This window comes from Takifugu flavidus, chromosome 4 (assembly GCF_003711565.1).
Source record: "Takifugu flavidus isolate HTHZ2018 chromosome 4, ASM371156v2, whole genome shotgun sequence".
Lineage (NCBI taxonomy): Eukaryota > Metazoa > Chordata > Actinopteri > Tetraodontiformes > Tetraodontidae > Takifugu > Takifugu flavidus.
Window position 1 is genome coordinate 14,335,636 of NC_079523.1, and position 14,928 is coordinate 14,350,563.

At 49.7% G+C, this 14,928-nt stretch overlaps 1 protein-coding gene and 1 long non-coding RNA gene across 5 annotated transcripts in view; one reads left to right on the forward strand and one right to left on the reverse strand.

Annotated features, from left to right (window-relative positions):
* Positions 1-3,068: 3,068 nt before the first annotated feature.
* Positions 3,069-4,713, forward strand: LOC130524391 (uncharacterized). Its single transcript, XR_008950136.1, has 3 exons — positions 3,069-3,715; positions 3,986-4,141; positions 4,318-4,713. It is a non-coding gene; the product is annotated as an uncharacterized LOC130524391 (long non-coding RNA).
* A 1,360-nt stretch (positions 4,714-6,073) lies between these two features.
* arhgef3 (Rho guanine nucleotide exchange factor (GEF) 3) overlaps positions 6,074-14,928 on the reverse strand; it is a 22,601-nt gene continuing 13,746 nt past the window's right edge. For all 4 annotated transcript variants that reach the window (XM_057030481.1, XM_057030482.1, XM_057030483.1 and 1 more), the window contains 9 exons: positions 14,502-14,609; positions 13,890-14,150; positions 13,753-13,815; positions 13,549-13,645; positions 13,317-13,393; positions 10,039-10,296; positions 9,801-9,971; positions 9,505-9,694; positions 6,074-7,740 (listed from right to left, as the gene is read on the reverse strand). In XM_057030481.1, the coding sequence (XP_056886461.1) occupies positions 7,178-7,740; positions 9,505-9,694; positions 9,801-9,971; positions 10,039-10,296; positions 13,317-13,393; positions 13,549-13,645; positions 13,753-13,815; positions 13,890-14,150; positions 14,502-14,609 (1,788 nt within the window). In that variant the 3' untranslated portion in view covers positions 6,074-7,177. The remainder of the gene's footprint in view (positions 7,741-9,504; positions 9,695-9,800; positions 9,972-10,038; positions 10,297-13,316; positions 13,394-13,548; positions 13,646-13,752; positions 13,816-13,889; positions 14,151-14,501; positions 14,610-14,928) is intronic.

Genomic DNA, 14,928 nt, shown 5'->3' on the forward strand with positions numbered 1-14,928 from the left:
CCGAAGCCCCGCCCCTTCACTTACCGACCCGCCTCCCTCGGGCCCTGATTGGTTAAAAGCCCTGAGCCTTCCGCGGAGCGGTTCTCTGCCCACCTGGAGTTACACACGAGAGCTACACACTAGTGCTACACACTAGATCTACACACTATACACACTAGATCTACACACTATATACACTAGATCTACACACTAGATCTACACACTAGTTCTACACACTAGAGCTACACACTAGTGCTACACACTAGATCTACACACTAGATCTACACACTAGAGCTACACACTATACACTAGTTCTATACAGTAGATCTATATCCTAGCTCTATATACTAGCTCTATATACTAGCTCTATATACTAGCTCTATATACTAGATCTATATACTAGCTCTATATCCTAGCTCTATACACTAGCTCTATATACTAGCTCTATATACTAGCTCTATATCCTAGCTCTATATACTAGCTCTATATACTAGCTCTATATACTAGCTCTATATCCTAGCTCTATATCCTAACTCTATACACTAGCTCTATATACTAGCTCTATACACTAGATCTATACACTAGCTCTATATCCTAGCTCTATACACTAGATCTATATCCTAGCTCTATATACTAGTTCTATATAATAGCTCTATATCCTAGCTCTATATACTAGTTCTATATCCTAGCTCTATACACTAGATCTATATACTAGCTCTATATACTAGTTCTATATACTAGCTCTATATTCTAGCTCTATATACTAGATCTATATCCTAGCTCTATACACTAGCTCTATATACTAGCTCTATATACTAGCTCTACATACTAGCTCTATATCCTAGCTCTATATCCTAGCTCTATATACTAGCTCTATATACTAGCTCTATATACTAGCTGTATATACTAGATCTATGAGGCCTACCTTTTCCTGCAAGTGTGAAACTGTTTATTTATTGGCCTTTACTGTTGTAAATGTCCAGGACATTGTATATATCGTGTATATTATTTATAGCAAATGTATTTTGTCTACTCTCAGGATTTGGCCACCTCCTCCCCTGGCCTCTCACACCTAACAAGGCATAGATTTAACTTAATTCCATTGCTATGTTAGGATTTCTCTAAAAGGTTCATTAAAAAACCATCTTTTGAACTGTATTTGTGTTTTTAGCTCCTGTGTTGTGTACAGATGTCCATCTAGCTGTGGGAACCAACACGTGCAACATGGAGGTCAAGGTGTCGATGCTATGGGAGATTCCTCTGCCTGATGCGTGAGGAGCCCATCTAAGGAGCTCCTCTCCACCATCTCCCCCACTGAGTCCATGAGGGAAACATGGCAGAAGTCTCCACCTCACTTTTGTTGGACAGAGGTGTATTTCCCAGCACACAGCAATATAACAATATAGAATAGAATATAACAAGCAAAAAAGCAAATAAGAGATGACTTTATTCTCATGATTCTAACAGAAGGCAACCCTCAGACCTACTCCGTTTTTAATGAATGAATCTCCTCTCCGAAACATCAGTAGTTGGCATAATACGACCAAAAACTAAAGTAAAGGTTGAGGAAACAACACTCGGACCCCTAATTAACGCACACCTGCTGTGCTCTGTGCGTTAATAATGCTATATAGATGCATATATTGCCGCTGAGCAGCAACAAAGCATTTGGATTTCGGAGCAGGACTGTCCTGAGGCGTGTGTTTGTAGGTCCGGAACAGTCTCCAGACATTATCTTGTGCTTGGCGTTGCCATAATAGAGCCTCCCGCGGTGCAGCCAATCAAATCAAAGGACGGCCGCTGACGTCATTTTCGCCCGACAGATCTTCTTCACTTTGCTGCCGGTGAGTTAAATGCGCCTCTACTGCCATCTAGTGGACACAGTGATCCACACGCATGATTTGGACCTCTCCTCTCCTCCTTTCCCCTGCTCTCCTCTCCTCCTTTCCTCTCCCCTTCCCTCCTCTCTCCTCTCCTATTCCCTTCCCTTCCTTTCCCTCCTCTCCTCTCCTCTCCTCTCCTCTCCTCTCCTCTCCTCTCTCTCCTCTCCTCTCCTCTCCTCTCCTCTCCTCTCCTCTCCCTAACCCTAACCGTGAGAGAAAGAAATCAGAGCAAGTCTCTCCCGCTTCTCTCTCTGACAGATTGTACATTCATTGAAATTGAGATATAATTCCAATAAAAAATGGCTCTGTTACACCCTAAATCAGCTGAATGGCAGAGCTGGACCTGTTTACCACATTGTTGATAGAAGACAAAACCAGGAATCAGGAATCTCTGAGTGGCAACTCTCCCTCGAGTTTTTCATCCCCAGAGATAATATCTGCTGTAAAATCATGAACATCGATGGTTCAAACCAGACTGGCTCCAGACGCCCCCGTGGGGCTCATCAATTACCCGCTCAACGCTCTGTTTGGTCAGTGTGATGGGACTTTGGGAGACAGGCTGATTTCACAGTCCAGAGCCACACACCCCTACAGAGCCGTGCTGGGAACGCTGCCCAACTTCTCCGGAGAGTTTTACAATGCGTTCACAGCCACAGGGAGACATCTCAAAGATTTACCTCTGAGCATTGAGTGGGGGGAATTTAACAATGGCTAATCTCTGTTTGTGGTCAATTTGAAGCCACTCGAAGACGGAGAGGCCCTCTCCCCGATTCCAATGCCATCCTGAGGCTGGAGATGAGATTCAGAGATTCCCCTCCCCCACACCACCACCCTCATAGGCTACGCCTGCTACAACTCTGTTTGGGAAATCATCTCTCAAAGGCAGGTGTTGGTGGATTAGTATTGAAAAGAAAAAGAAAAAACCCTAACCTTACCCCTCTAACCCTAACCCTCTAACCCTAACCTAACCCCTAACCTTCTAACCCTAACCCTCTAACCCTAACCTTACCCCTCTAACCCTAACCCTCTAACCCTAACCTAACCTAACCTAACCTAACCTAACCCCTAACCCTCTAACCCTAACCCTAAAAACCCTAACCTTACCCCTCTAACCCTAACCCTCTAACCCTAACCTAACCTAACCTAACCCTAACCTAACCCCTAACCCTAACCTAACCCTGACCTTTTTTCTGTTACGCCCCCCCTAGGAAGAAGAAAACATTTTGCGCCCCCCCCCGTGACTATAATTAGTATCATTTGTCTATGAAATTGTTATAAGTACACCTCTGCATAACATTGTATCCTAATTAATATTAAAGAAAACAAAAAAAGAAAGAAATATAGACCAAAGCGGGATGATTGTTGCCAATATTCAGCACGTTTTTGCCGAAAAAACTCAAGCGGCTGATCAGCGTGACTGGGGTGTAATGTCTTTAAGTTAGGGTTAGGGTTAACCAGGGTTAGGGTTAACCAGGGTTAGGGTTATCAGCGTGACTGGGGTGTAATGTCTTTAAGTTAGGGTTAGGGTTAACCAGGGTTAGGGTTAACCAGGGTTAGGGTTAGTGTTAGTGTTAACCAGGGTTAGGGTTAACCAGGGTTAGGGTTATCAGCGTGCCTGGGGTGTAATGTCTTTAAGTGAGGGTTAGGGTTAACCAGTGTTAGGGTTAACCAGGGTTAGGGTTAGTGTTAGTGTTAACCAGGGTTAGGGTTAACCAGGGTTAGGGTTATCAGCGTGACTGGGGTGTAATGTCTTTAAGTGAGGGTTAGGGTTAACCAGGGTTAGGGTTAACCAGGGTTAGGGTTAGTGCTAGGGTTAACCAGGGTTAGGGTTAACCAGGGTTAGTGTTATCAGCGTGACTGGGGTGTAATGTCTTTAAGTTAGGGTTAGGGTTAACCAGGGTTAGGGTTAACCAGGTTAGGGTTAGTGTTAGTGTTAACCAGGGTTAGGGTTAACCAGGGTTAGGGTTATCAGCGTGCCTGGGGTGTAATGTCTTTAAGTGAGGGTTAGGGTTAACCAGTGTTAGGGTTAACCAGGGTTAGGGTTAACCAGGGTTAGTGTTATCAGCGTGCCTGGGGTGTAATGTCTTTAAGTGAGGGTTAGGGTTACTGCTAGGGTTAACCAGGGTTAGGGTTAACCAGGGTTAGGGTTAGTGTTAGGGTTAACCAGGGTTAGGGTTAACCAGGGTTAGGGTTATCAGCGTGACTGGGGTGTAATGTCTTTAAGTGAGGGTTAGGGTTAGTGCTAGGGTTAACCAGGGTTAGGGTTAACCAGGGTTAGGGTTAACCAGGGTTAGGGTTAGTGTTAGGGTTAACCAGGGTTAGGGTTAACCAGGGTTAGGGTTATCAGTGTGACTGGGGTGTAATGTCTTTAAGTTAGGGTTAGGGTTAACCAGGGTTAGGGTTAGTGTTAGGGTTAACCAGGGTTAGGGTTAACCAGGGTTAGGGTTAGTGTTAGGGTTACCAGGGTTAGGGTTAACCAGGGTTAGGGTTAACCAGGGTTAGGGTTATCAGCGTGCCTGGGGTGTAATGTCTTTAAGTGAGGCCTTCATTTATTTGGCTTCATGCTGTCCTGCCAACATTTTTAGACACAGTAAACACACCGGTCTTTCCTCGTCTCCCACCGTAGTCGCAGTGAAGCCAAGCGCTATAAAGGCTTCGTCAGATTTCCTCGTCTGAGCTTTCGGGAGACTTTCGTTTGTCTCATTATCTCCGTCTCTCTCCACCTTTCTTTTCATCACTGTTAAGTATTTTTTCATGCTGTCTCTTGGTGGTTTGTTCACTGCACTTCCTATCTCTTGCTCTGGTGTCTGGTGCGCGCGGGATGTGCAATTACACTTTATTCTAGTACGAAAAAAATAAAAAATAAAAAAGTTCTCCGGGGTCACACGCGCCCCCCCTGGCATCGCACCCCACTATTTGAGAAGCGCTGCCCAAACCTAACCCTGACCCTAACCCCCTAACCCAGTGCTTCTCAATTATTTTCTGTTACGCCCCCCCTAGGAAGAAGAAAACATTTTGCGCCCCCCCCCCCCGACCCCGCCGTGACTATAATTATAATTAGTATCATTTGTCTATGAAATTGTTATAAGTACACCTCTGCATAACATTGTATCCTTATTAATATTAAAGAAAACAAAAAAAAGAAAAAGAAAGAAATATAGACCAAAGCGGGATGATTGTTGCCAATATTCGGCACGTTTTTGCCGAAAAAACTCAAGCGGCTGATCAGCGTGACTGGGGCGTAATGTCTTTAAGTGAGGGTTAGGGTTAGTGCTAGGGTTAACCAGGGTTAGGGTTAACCAGGGTTTAGGGTAACCAGGGTTAGGGTTAGTGTTAGGGTTAACCAGGGTTAGGGTTAGTGCTAGGGTTAGGGTTATCAGCGTGACTGGGGTGTAATGTCTTTAAGTGACGCCTTCATTTATTTGGCTTCATGCTGTCCTGCCAACATGTTTAGACACAGTAAACACACCGGTCTTTCCTCTCGTCTCCCACCGTAGTCGCAGTGAAGCCAAGCGCTATAAATGCTTCGTCAGATTTCCTCGTCTTAGCTTTCGGGAGACTTTCGTTTGTCTCATTATCTCCGTCTCTCTCCACCTTTCTTTTCATCACTGTTTAGTATTTTTTCATGCTGTCTCTTGGTAGTTTGTTCACTGCACTTCCTATCTCTTACTCTGTGGTGTGTGCGCGCGGGATGTGCAATTACACTTTATTCTAGTACGGCAAAAAAAAAAAAAAAAAAAAGTTCTCCGGGGTCACACGCGCCCCCCCTGGCATCGCACCCCACTATTTGAGAAGCTCTGCCCTAACCTAACCCTGACCCTAACCCCCTAACCTAACCCTCTAACCCTAACCCTAACCCTCTAACCCTGACCCTCTAATCCTAACCCTAACCCCCTAACTCTAACCCTAACCCAACTCTAACCCTAACCCTCTAACCCTAACCCAACTCTAACTCTAACCCTAACCCAACTCTAACCCTAACCCCTAACTCTAACCCTCTAACCCTAACCCAACTCTAACCCTAACCCTCTAACCCTAACCCTAACCCTAACCCAACTCTAACCCTAACCCTCTAACCCTAACCCAACTCTAACCCTAACCCTAACCCTAACCCTGACCCTAACCCTGACCCTGACCCTGACCCTAACCGGCTGCTGTCCAGACGTTGGCAGCTTGGCTCGTTGTCATGTGGGTCAGTGAGACCAGAGACCGTCTTTGGGATCAGTTTATTGCTTCAGTTTTTGAATCCACAGAGTCACAAGATCTTCTAGTCCTGATTGATCCATCAAATTGATCATGAGTCTATTACTAGGGCAACCTACCAGCACATATCTGTTCATTACACAACAGCTTTTTCCATCCACTCACAGAGACCAAATCCATTTTCAAATCTACAGAATCAAACAGTCAGCACCAGTAAAGCGTCTCTTCTCTGCTCGTTGGTCTGGTTAGGTGGAGTTAGGGTTAACCCTAACCCTCTGGTTAGGTGGAGTTAGGGTTAACCCTAACCCTCTGGTTAGGAGGAGTTAGGGTTAACTCTAACCCTCTGGTTAGGTGGAGTTAGGGTTAACCCTAACCCTCTGGTTAGGAGGAGTTAGGGTTAACCCTAACCCTAACGTATGTTAAAGGTCTCCTTTGCATTCATGTTGGTCGTTATTATTCAGGACATCTGGTCTCTCCTCTGCATCGAGGGTGACTTTCACCCTTATTGGACTCATAAACAGGCCTCATTCAAATGTTGTAATGTGGACAGAATCTTCCTTGAACTCAATTCATCAGCAGCATGTGAGCAAATCAAACTGGATTCTTCAGAAATCTGAAGTGATTTTATGACTCAAAATAGGAAAAATATTTCCCATAGTCTTTGTCCTTTTATGGCTCTAGATGGGTCATCAGCCGATGACGATGATGGATGACGAGGTGTGAAGAGCTTTGTCCAGTTTGTCCAACACACGTCAGTCTGGTGATGAGGACAACAGGTTCCCACACAAGCCTCCATCGTCCTGCTCAGCCAGGACAGCAGGTCAAAGCCCCAAAATGGTTTTATTGAAACATATAAATATAAGGTTTCAGCAGGCAGCAGAATCAATAAATGGCATCGCTTCCTGAGTCCAAAGGGGAAGAGAGAGAGGGGTAAAAAGGGGACAAAAACAGGGGAGGTCTCAGGCTTTAGGCAGTGGCTTGCAGAGACCCAATGAAGTCCACATGAAGAACCTGATCCTGAGCTGAACTCTTGGTCCAGATATTTACAGCAGTCGGGGTGTCCTGGTCAGGGGTTGTGACATCCCTGCCAGAGAGGCTGGTTTATGGTCCCATCAGCACCTCCTCACCTCACTGGTGTCCATGCTCACCTCCTCCTCCTTCTCAGCACCGCTCTGCTCCATCTCTTCCCTCTCCTCTTCCTCTTGGCAGGAGGAAGCTCCGCCGTGAGGGTCTACTTCACCTCTGTCCATCCTCCATACTCCCACCACTTTGTCCAGGACCCCCTCCCCCATCTGGCTGCTGGTGTCCAGGGTGGCGTCTTCACCCACTCTTGCTTCTGGATCTGTCTCCACACTCATCCCTCCATCTGCAAGCGACTCTTCACCCAGGTTGACGTCTCCCTCCCCACTCGGACTCGCCTCTGCCTCTAAACATTGTCCAGAATCTGTCTCCCCCCACACCACCCTTTCACTTTCTTGCCCCAAATGGGAGCAAGAAGCCAGGACAGGTCCTATCTGTCCCCCCGAGCCCGTCTGTCCTCCTGTCAGTGCTGCGGCCTCCTTAGCTTGTCTGATGCAGTTAATCCATTGCTGTTTATTGAAGCTGTCGCTAGCCTGGAAGCTGTGGCTCTGCAGCTGGCCTCCGCTCCGGTACCAAACCCGAAAGAAGTTCTTTGCTGTGAGGACAATGAGAGAGGCAACATAAGGCAGGGCGGTGAGTGTCCCTGTCTCCTGGGAGACCACAGCGTCCCCAGGACACACACTGTAAATAGAGCAAGTCAAACCAATGATTTGTGTAGTTGGACGCGGCCACTCGGAGGAAGTTGGTCTTTCCTAACCCTAACCCTCTAACCCCCTAACCCTAACCCTAACCCTAACCCTACCCTCTAACCCTAACCCTCTAACCCTAACCCTCTAACCCTAACCCTAACCCTCTAACCCTAACCCTCTAACCCTAACCCTAACCCTCTAACCTCTAACCCTAACCCTCTAACCCTAACCCTAACCCTCTAACCCTAACCCTCTAACCCTAACCCTAACCCTCTAACCCTCTAACCTAACCCTCTAACCCTAACCCCTAACCTCTAACCCTAACCCTAACCCTCTAACCCCTAACCCTAACCCTCTAACCCTAACCCCTAACCTCTAACCCTAACCCTCTAACCCTAACCCTCTAACCCTAACCCTAACCCTCTAACCCTAACCCTAACCCTAACCCTAACCCTCTAACCCTAACCCTAACCCTCTAACCCTCTAACCCTAACCCTCTAACCCCCTAACCCTAACCCTCTAACCCCCTAACCCTAACCCTCTAACCCTAACCCTCTAACCCTAACCCTCTAACCCCCTAACCCTAACCCTCTAACCCTAACCCTCTACCCCTAACCCTAACCCCTAACCCGAACCCTCGAACCCTAACCCTAACCCCTAACCCTAACCCTCTAACCCTAACCCCTAACCTCTAACCCTAACCCTCTAACCCTAACCCTAACCCTAACCCTCTAACCCTAACCCTCTAACCCTAACCCTAACCTTACCCTAACCTTACCCTAACCCTAACCCTCTAACCCTAACCCTCTAACCCTCTAACCCTAACCCTCTAACCCTAACCCTAACCCTCTAACCCTAACCCTCTAACCCTAACCCTAACCTTACCCTAACCCTAACCTTACCCTAACCCTCTAACCCTAACCCTCTAACCCCTAACCCTAACCCTCTAACCCCCTAACCCTAACCCTAACCCTCTAACCCTAACCCTCTAACCCCTAACCCTAACCCTAACCCTCTAACCCTAACCCTAACCCACTCGGAGGAAGTTGGTCTTTCCTAACCCTAACCCTAACCCTAACCCAACCCTAACCCTCTAACCCCCTAACCCTAACCCTCTAACCCTAACCCTAACCCTCTAACCCTAACCCTCTAACCCTAACCCTAACCCTAAGCCTAACCCTAACCCTAACCCTAACCCTAACCCTCTAACCCCCTAACCCTAACCCAGATTGATTATGAGGGGACATGGAAATGGAACCAGCAACCCTGCAGTAAACCCCAGACCCCCACCTCAATAGAAAATACCTCAAATCATGCTCGTTTTTTTAAAAAAGATCAATAAATACAGAGCTACTTATAGCTGCTCTCAGACAGAATGATTAAGAGCCAATTTTAAATGTACAAGATCATTTCCATTCAGTTTGGATGTAGAAATGGAGCATTTGAACCTATTTGCAACCTCCCAGGTTACACCAAGAGGACTGTTCGTTTTGGTGAGTGAATAACCAATTTGGTTGCTCAGGTGTAATATTTCTGCTTGATCTACGAGTGAGAGCGTGCTGGTGAGTATTTGTGCACGGCCCTTTAAGCCTGCCTGCGCTCCACTCCAGCTCGCTTCTGTGACCTCGGCCATCCAGGCTACACGTGTGCGTTGTGTGAGGGGGACTGACTCCGCTCGCTGTTGCTGAAGGCCCCCCGGATGGAGCCGCCCACTCTCATCTCTCCGTCCAACAGGTCCTCCAGGTCCAGCTGCCTGATGGGGATGGGCTGGCGACACAGCTGGTAGCTGACCGGCTGATCGCTGAAGGAGACGGACCTGGTGATGACCAGGACATCCTGGAACAGGAAGACATGGAGCTTCTGCCAAGACAGGGAGAGATTAGCGATAGGAATGGGATGATTATGGGGGGGGGTCATGGAGGTCGGTGGTGATGTTGAAGGACAGGAGAGCAGCAGGTCTACTGACCAGTCCTCGGTTGTTTTTCAGTTCTCCGTGGCAGCTGAGGGTTCTGGACCGCTCAATGAGTTGGTCCCTCTGCCCGTCCTCTGAGTACAACAGCCGGTCCTTGTAGTACTGACACTCTGACTCCCCCGTCTGCCGGTTAATGTCTGCCACCACGCTCTGGACCACCAGCATCTGCAAAGAAAGCTACAACATTAGATCCAAAACCCCCTCAAAGCTTCTGAGCGTCGCGTGTCCTCACCGCCTCATCCAGGAGCTGCCGGTCCGCGTGGTCGTTGGGGGTGTGCTTCAGGATCTCCCTCAGCAAAAGCGGATACTTCACTAGTCGGCTGCGAGGGATGTCCAGGAAGTTCCACAGGTCCAGCTTCCTACTAAAGGGGGACTGGAGGCAGCGCTGCAAGAAATCCTGCACCCGCCGATCCTGCTTCTTCTGATCCAACAAGGCTTTGGCCTTGACTTGATTACTGCAGTAGGGCGTGTAGGCGGAGAGACAGGGCAGCTGCAGGGACACACGGACAGGCACGTCTTTTAGTCCCTCACTGTCAGCACTGAGGACATCGATGAGTCCACGACCCTCACTGTCAGCAGTGAGGACATCGATGAGTCCACGACCCTCACTGTCAGCAGTGAGGACATTATGAGTCCACGACCCTCACTGTCAGCAGTGAGGACATCTATGAGTCCACGACCCTCACTGTCAGCACTGAGGACATCTATGAGTCCACGACCCTCACGGTCAGCACTGAGGACATCCATGAGTCCACGACCCTCACTGTCAGCACTGAGGACATCTATGAGTCCACGACCCTCACTGTCAGCAGTGAGGACATCGATGAGTCCACGACCTTCACTGTCAGCAGTGAGGACATCGATGAGTCCACGACCCTCACTGTCAGCAGTGAGGACATCGATGAGTCCACGACCCTCACGGTCAGCAGTGAGGACATCTATGAGTCCACGACCCTCACTGTCAGCAGTGAGGACATCGATGAGTCCACGACCTTCACTGTCAGCAGTGAGGACATCGATGAGTCCACGACCCTCACTGTCAGCAGTGAGGACATCTATGAGTCCACGACCCTCACTGTCAGCAGTGAGGACATCTATGAGTCCACGACCCTCACTGTCAGCAGAGAGGACATCTATGAGTCCACGACCCTCACTGTCAGCAGAGAGGACATCTATGAGTCCACGACCCTCACTGTCAGCAGAGAGGACATCTATGAGTCCACGACCCTCACTGTCAGCAGAGAGGACATCTATGAGTCCACGACCCTCACGTCAGCAGTGAGGACATCTATGAGTCCACGACCCTCACTGTCAGCAGTGAGGACATCGATGAGTCCACGACCTTCACTGTCAGCAGTGAGGACATCGATGAGTCCACGACCCTCACTGTCAGCAGTGAGGACATCTATGAGTCCACGACCCTCACTGTCAGCAGTGAGGACATCTATGAGTCCACGACCCTCACTGTCAGCAGAGAGGACATCTATGAGTCCACGACCCTCACTGTCAGCAGAGAGGACATCTATGAGTCCACGACCCTCACTGTCAGCAGAGAGGACATCTATGAGTCCACGACCCTCACTGTCAGCAGAGAGGACATCTATGAGTCCACGACCCTCACTGTCAGCAGTGAGGACATCTATGAGTCCACGACCCTCACTGTCAGCAGTGAGGACATCCATGAGTCCACGACCCTCACTGTCAGAAGTGAGGACATCGATGAGTCCACGACCCTCACTGTCAGCAGAGAGGACATCTATGAGTCCACGACCTTCACTGTCAGCAGTGAGGACATCGATGAGTCCACGACCCTCACTGTCAGCAGTGAGGACATCGATGAGTCCACGACCCTCACTGTCAGCAGAGAGGACATCTATGAGTCCACGACCCTCACTGTCAGCAGAGAGGACATCTATGAGTCCACGACCCTCACTGTCAGCAGAGAGGACATCTATGAGTCCACGGCCCTCACTGTCAGCAGAGAGGACATCGATGAGTCCACGACCCTCACTGTCAGCAGAGAGGACATCTATGAGTCCACGACCCTCACTGTCAGCAGTGAGGACATCTATGAGTCCACGACCTTCACTGTCAGCAGAGAGGACATCTATGAGTCCACGACCCTCACTGTCAGCAGTGAGGACATCTATGAGTCCACGACCCTCACTGTCAGCAGTGAGGACATCTATGAGTCCACGACCCTCACTGTCAGCAGTGAGGACATCCATGAGTCCACGACCCTTACTGTCAGCAGTGAGGACATCCATGAGTCCACGACCCTCACTGTCAGCAGTGAGGACATCGATGAGTCCACGACCCTCACTGTCAGCAGTGAGGACATCGATGAGTCCACGGCCCTCACTGTCAGCAGTGAGGACATCGATGAGTCCACGACCCTCACTGTCAGCAGTGAGGACATCTATGAGTCCACGACCCTCACTGTCAGCAGTGAGGACATCGATGAGTCCACGACCCTCACTGTCAGCAGTGAGGACATCGATGAGTCCACGACATCTCTGAGTCCACGACCTTCACTGTCAGCAGTGAGGACATCGATGAGTCCACGGCCCTCACTGTCAGCAGTGAGGACATCGATGAGTCCACGACCCTCACTGTCAGCAGTGAGGACATCTATGAGTCCACGACCCTCACTGTCAGCAGTGAGGACATCGATGAGTCCACGACCCTCACGGTCAGCAGTGAGGACATCTATGAGTCCACGACCCTCACTGTCAGCAGTGAGGACATCTATGAGTCCACGACCTTCACTGTCAGCAGTGAGGACATTTATGAGTCCACGACCCTCACTGTCAGCAGTGAGGACATCGATGAGTCCACGACCCTCACTGTCAGCAGAGAGGACATCTATGAGTCCACGACCCTCACTGTCAGCAGAGAGGACATCTATGAGTCCACAACCCTCACTGTCAGCAGTGAGGACATCTATGAATCCACGACCCTCACTGTCAGCAGAGAGGACAGCGATGAGTCCACGACCCTCACTGTCAGCAGTGAGGACATCTATGAGTCCACGACCCTCACTGTCAGCAGAGAGGACATCTATGAGTCCACGACCCTCACTGTCAGCAGTGAGGACATCGATGAGTCCACGACCCTCACTGTCAGCACTGAGGACATCTATGAGTCCACGACCCTCACTGTCAGCAGTGAGGACATCTATGAGTCCACGACCCTCACTGTCAGCAGAGAGGACATCGATGAGTCCACGACCCTCACTGTCAGCAGAGAGGACATCTATGAGTCCACAACCTCACTGTCAGCAGTGAGGACATCTATGAGTCCACGACCCTCACTGTCAGCAGAGAGGACATCTATGAGTCCACGACCCTCACTGTCAGCAGTTAGGACATCGATGAGTCCACGACCGTGTCGCCGAGACACTCAAATGTGGTTGGATGCTGAGGAACACACACCTGGTTTGGAACGCCCCCTCAAAGGGCCACGTGAGGAGAATGAAAGTCCAAACATTAGAAAGTTAAAAAGTCTCACCCAGGCGGTCAGGATGTGCCCTACGTGTTCTGTGGATCCGTCTGGTTTCCTGGCATCTCGGAGGCGACTCAACAGATCTGAGGGCAAATGAAGGACACAGCCTTAAAGGGAGCAACGATGAGGGGCGGAGTCCTGTCAGCGTCCCTGAGCAGGACCACTGATGGCAAGATTAAACGAGGCTAATTAAAGGATTCCTATTTATTTCTATTCATCATCAGAGGCTCCAAATGACCTTCGTGTAGCGGGATTAAGGAATCCAGAGTCCCAAAGATCTGGTTCAGTTCCTGCTCAGTCATGATCGCCAGCGTGAGCATTGGGTCATGGTAGGCCTTCAGGGCAAAATAAGTCATCATTTAGAGTCGGACCTCTGTGTGGAACAAAGCGTCTAAAAGAGCATGCTGGCTTCCTAGATAATAATAGTCTGGTTTCTGTTTACCTTCTTAGCCAACTTTAGGTCCTCCACCAGGTCTTGTTCCCCCTGAGCCAGCTCAAATATTGCCTGGAGGAGGAGGGCAGCACAGAAGACAGGAAGTAATCCCAGAAACGTTCAAACCTTTGGCTTTCCCCTCTTACCTCTTGGCGTTTAATCTCCTTGGGGCTCAGAGGCTGCGTCGCTCCCAGCCTGACGTCGAAGGTCTCGCTCCACAGTTTGCTGTCGCGCCGTTTGCCAGTGGAAGCGGCTCCCGTGGAAGCCCGTGGCGTGGTCACGGCGGAGCACGGGCTGGAGACCGTTGCCGAGATGACGCGCGTCTTCACGGCGGAGGAAGATGGAGGAGGAGGAGGAGGGGGGGGGGCTGCCTCCGGCTGATTCACGTTCCGGAAACTGATGGAGCGCTGCAGAAACGGATCCCTCAGTCCTTCTTAAACACGACGCTATGCTGGATTATTATTATTAATCCCCTGTTGGTTCGGAATGATGGCTCCAACGGAACCATCCTAATTATAATGTTGTCCTTGAGACCGTCTCCAACATAGTTCATAAATGAACTCTGACCCCCCCACATTGCTAATTCTTTAGCTAACCAGGAGCATAAACTGGCATTTTCTTTTCTTCAACGTAACACAAACTGCTTTTATTTACAGAGATGATCCTCTGGAGCTTCCTTCTGAGTCGCCCCCTACTGGCCATTACACAGAATACAGGTTTGCTGTCTTCCCAGTAAAACCAGTCCACTCCTGCCTTACCTGCAGCGTCTGACCAATCCTCTTCAGCGGTGTGGTCTTGACCGGGGGCAGCAGGCTGGCCAGAGACGTCACCCGGGAGACAAGTTTAGTGCGCTTGGTGCTCGGCTCCTGCAACACAGGGTCCCGCGTCAGGGTCAGTTTGTGTCTTCAGCACTCTAGGACAGGTCTGCAGGTGGACAGGCTGCAGGTGGACAGGCTGCAGGTGGACAGGCTGCAGCTGGACAGGCTGCAGGTGGACAGGTCTGCAGGAGGACAGGTCTGCAGGAGGACAGGTCTGCAGGTGGACAGGTCTGCACCTGGACAGGCTGCAGGTGGACAGGTATGCAGGTGGACAGGTCTGCAGGAGGACAGGTCTGCAGGTGGACAGGCTGCAGCTGGACAGGCTGCAGGTGGACAGGTATGCAGGAGGACAGGTATGCAGGTGGAC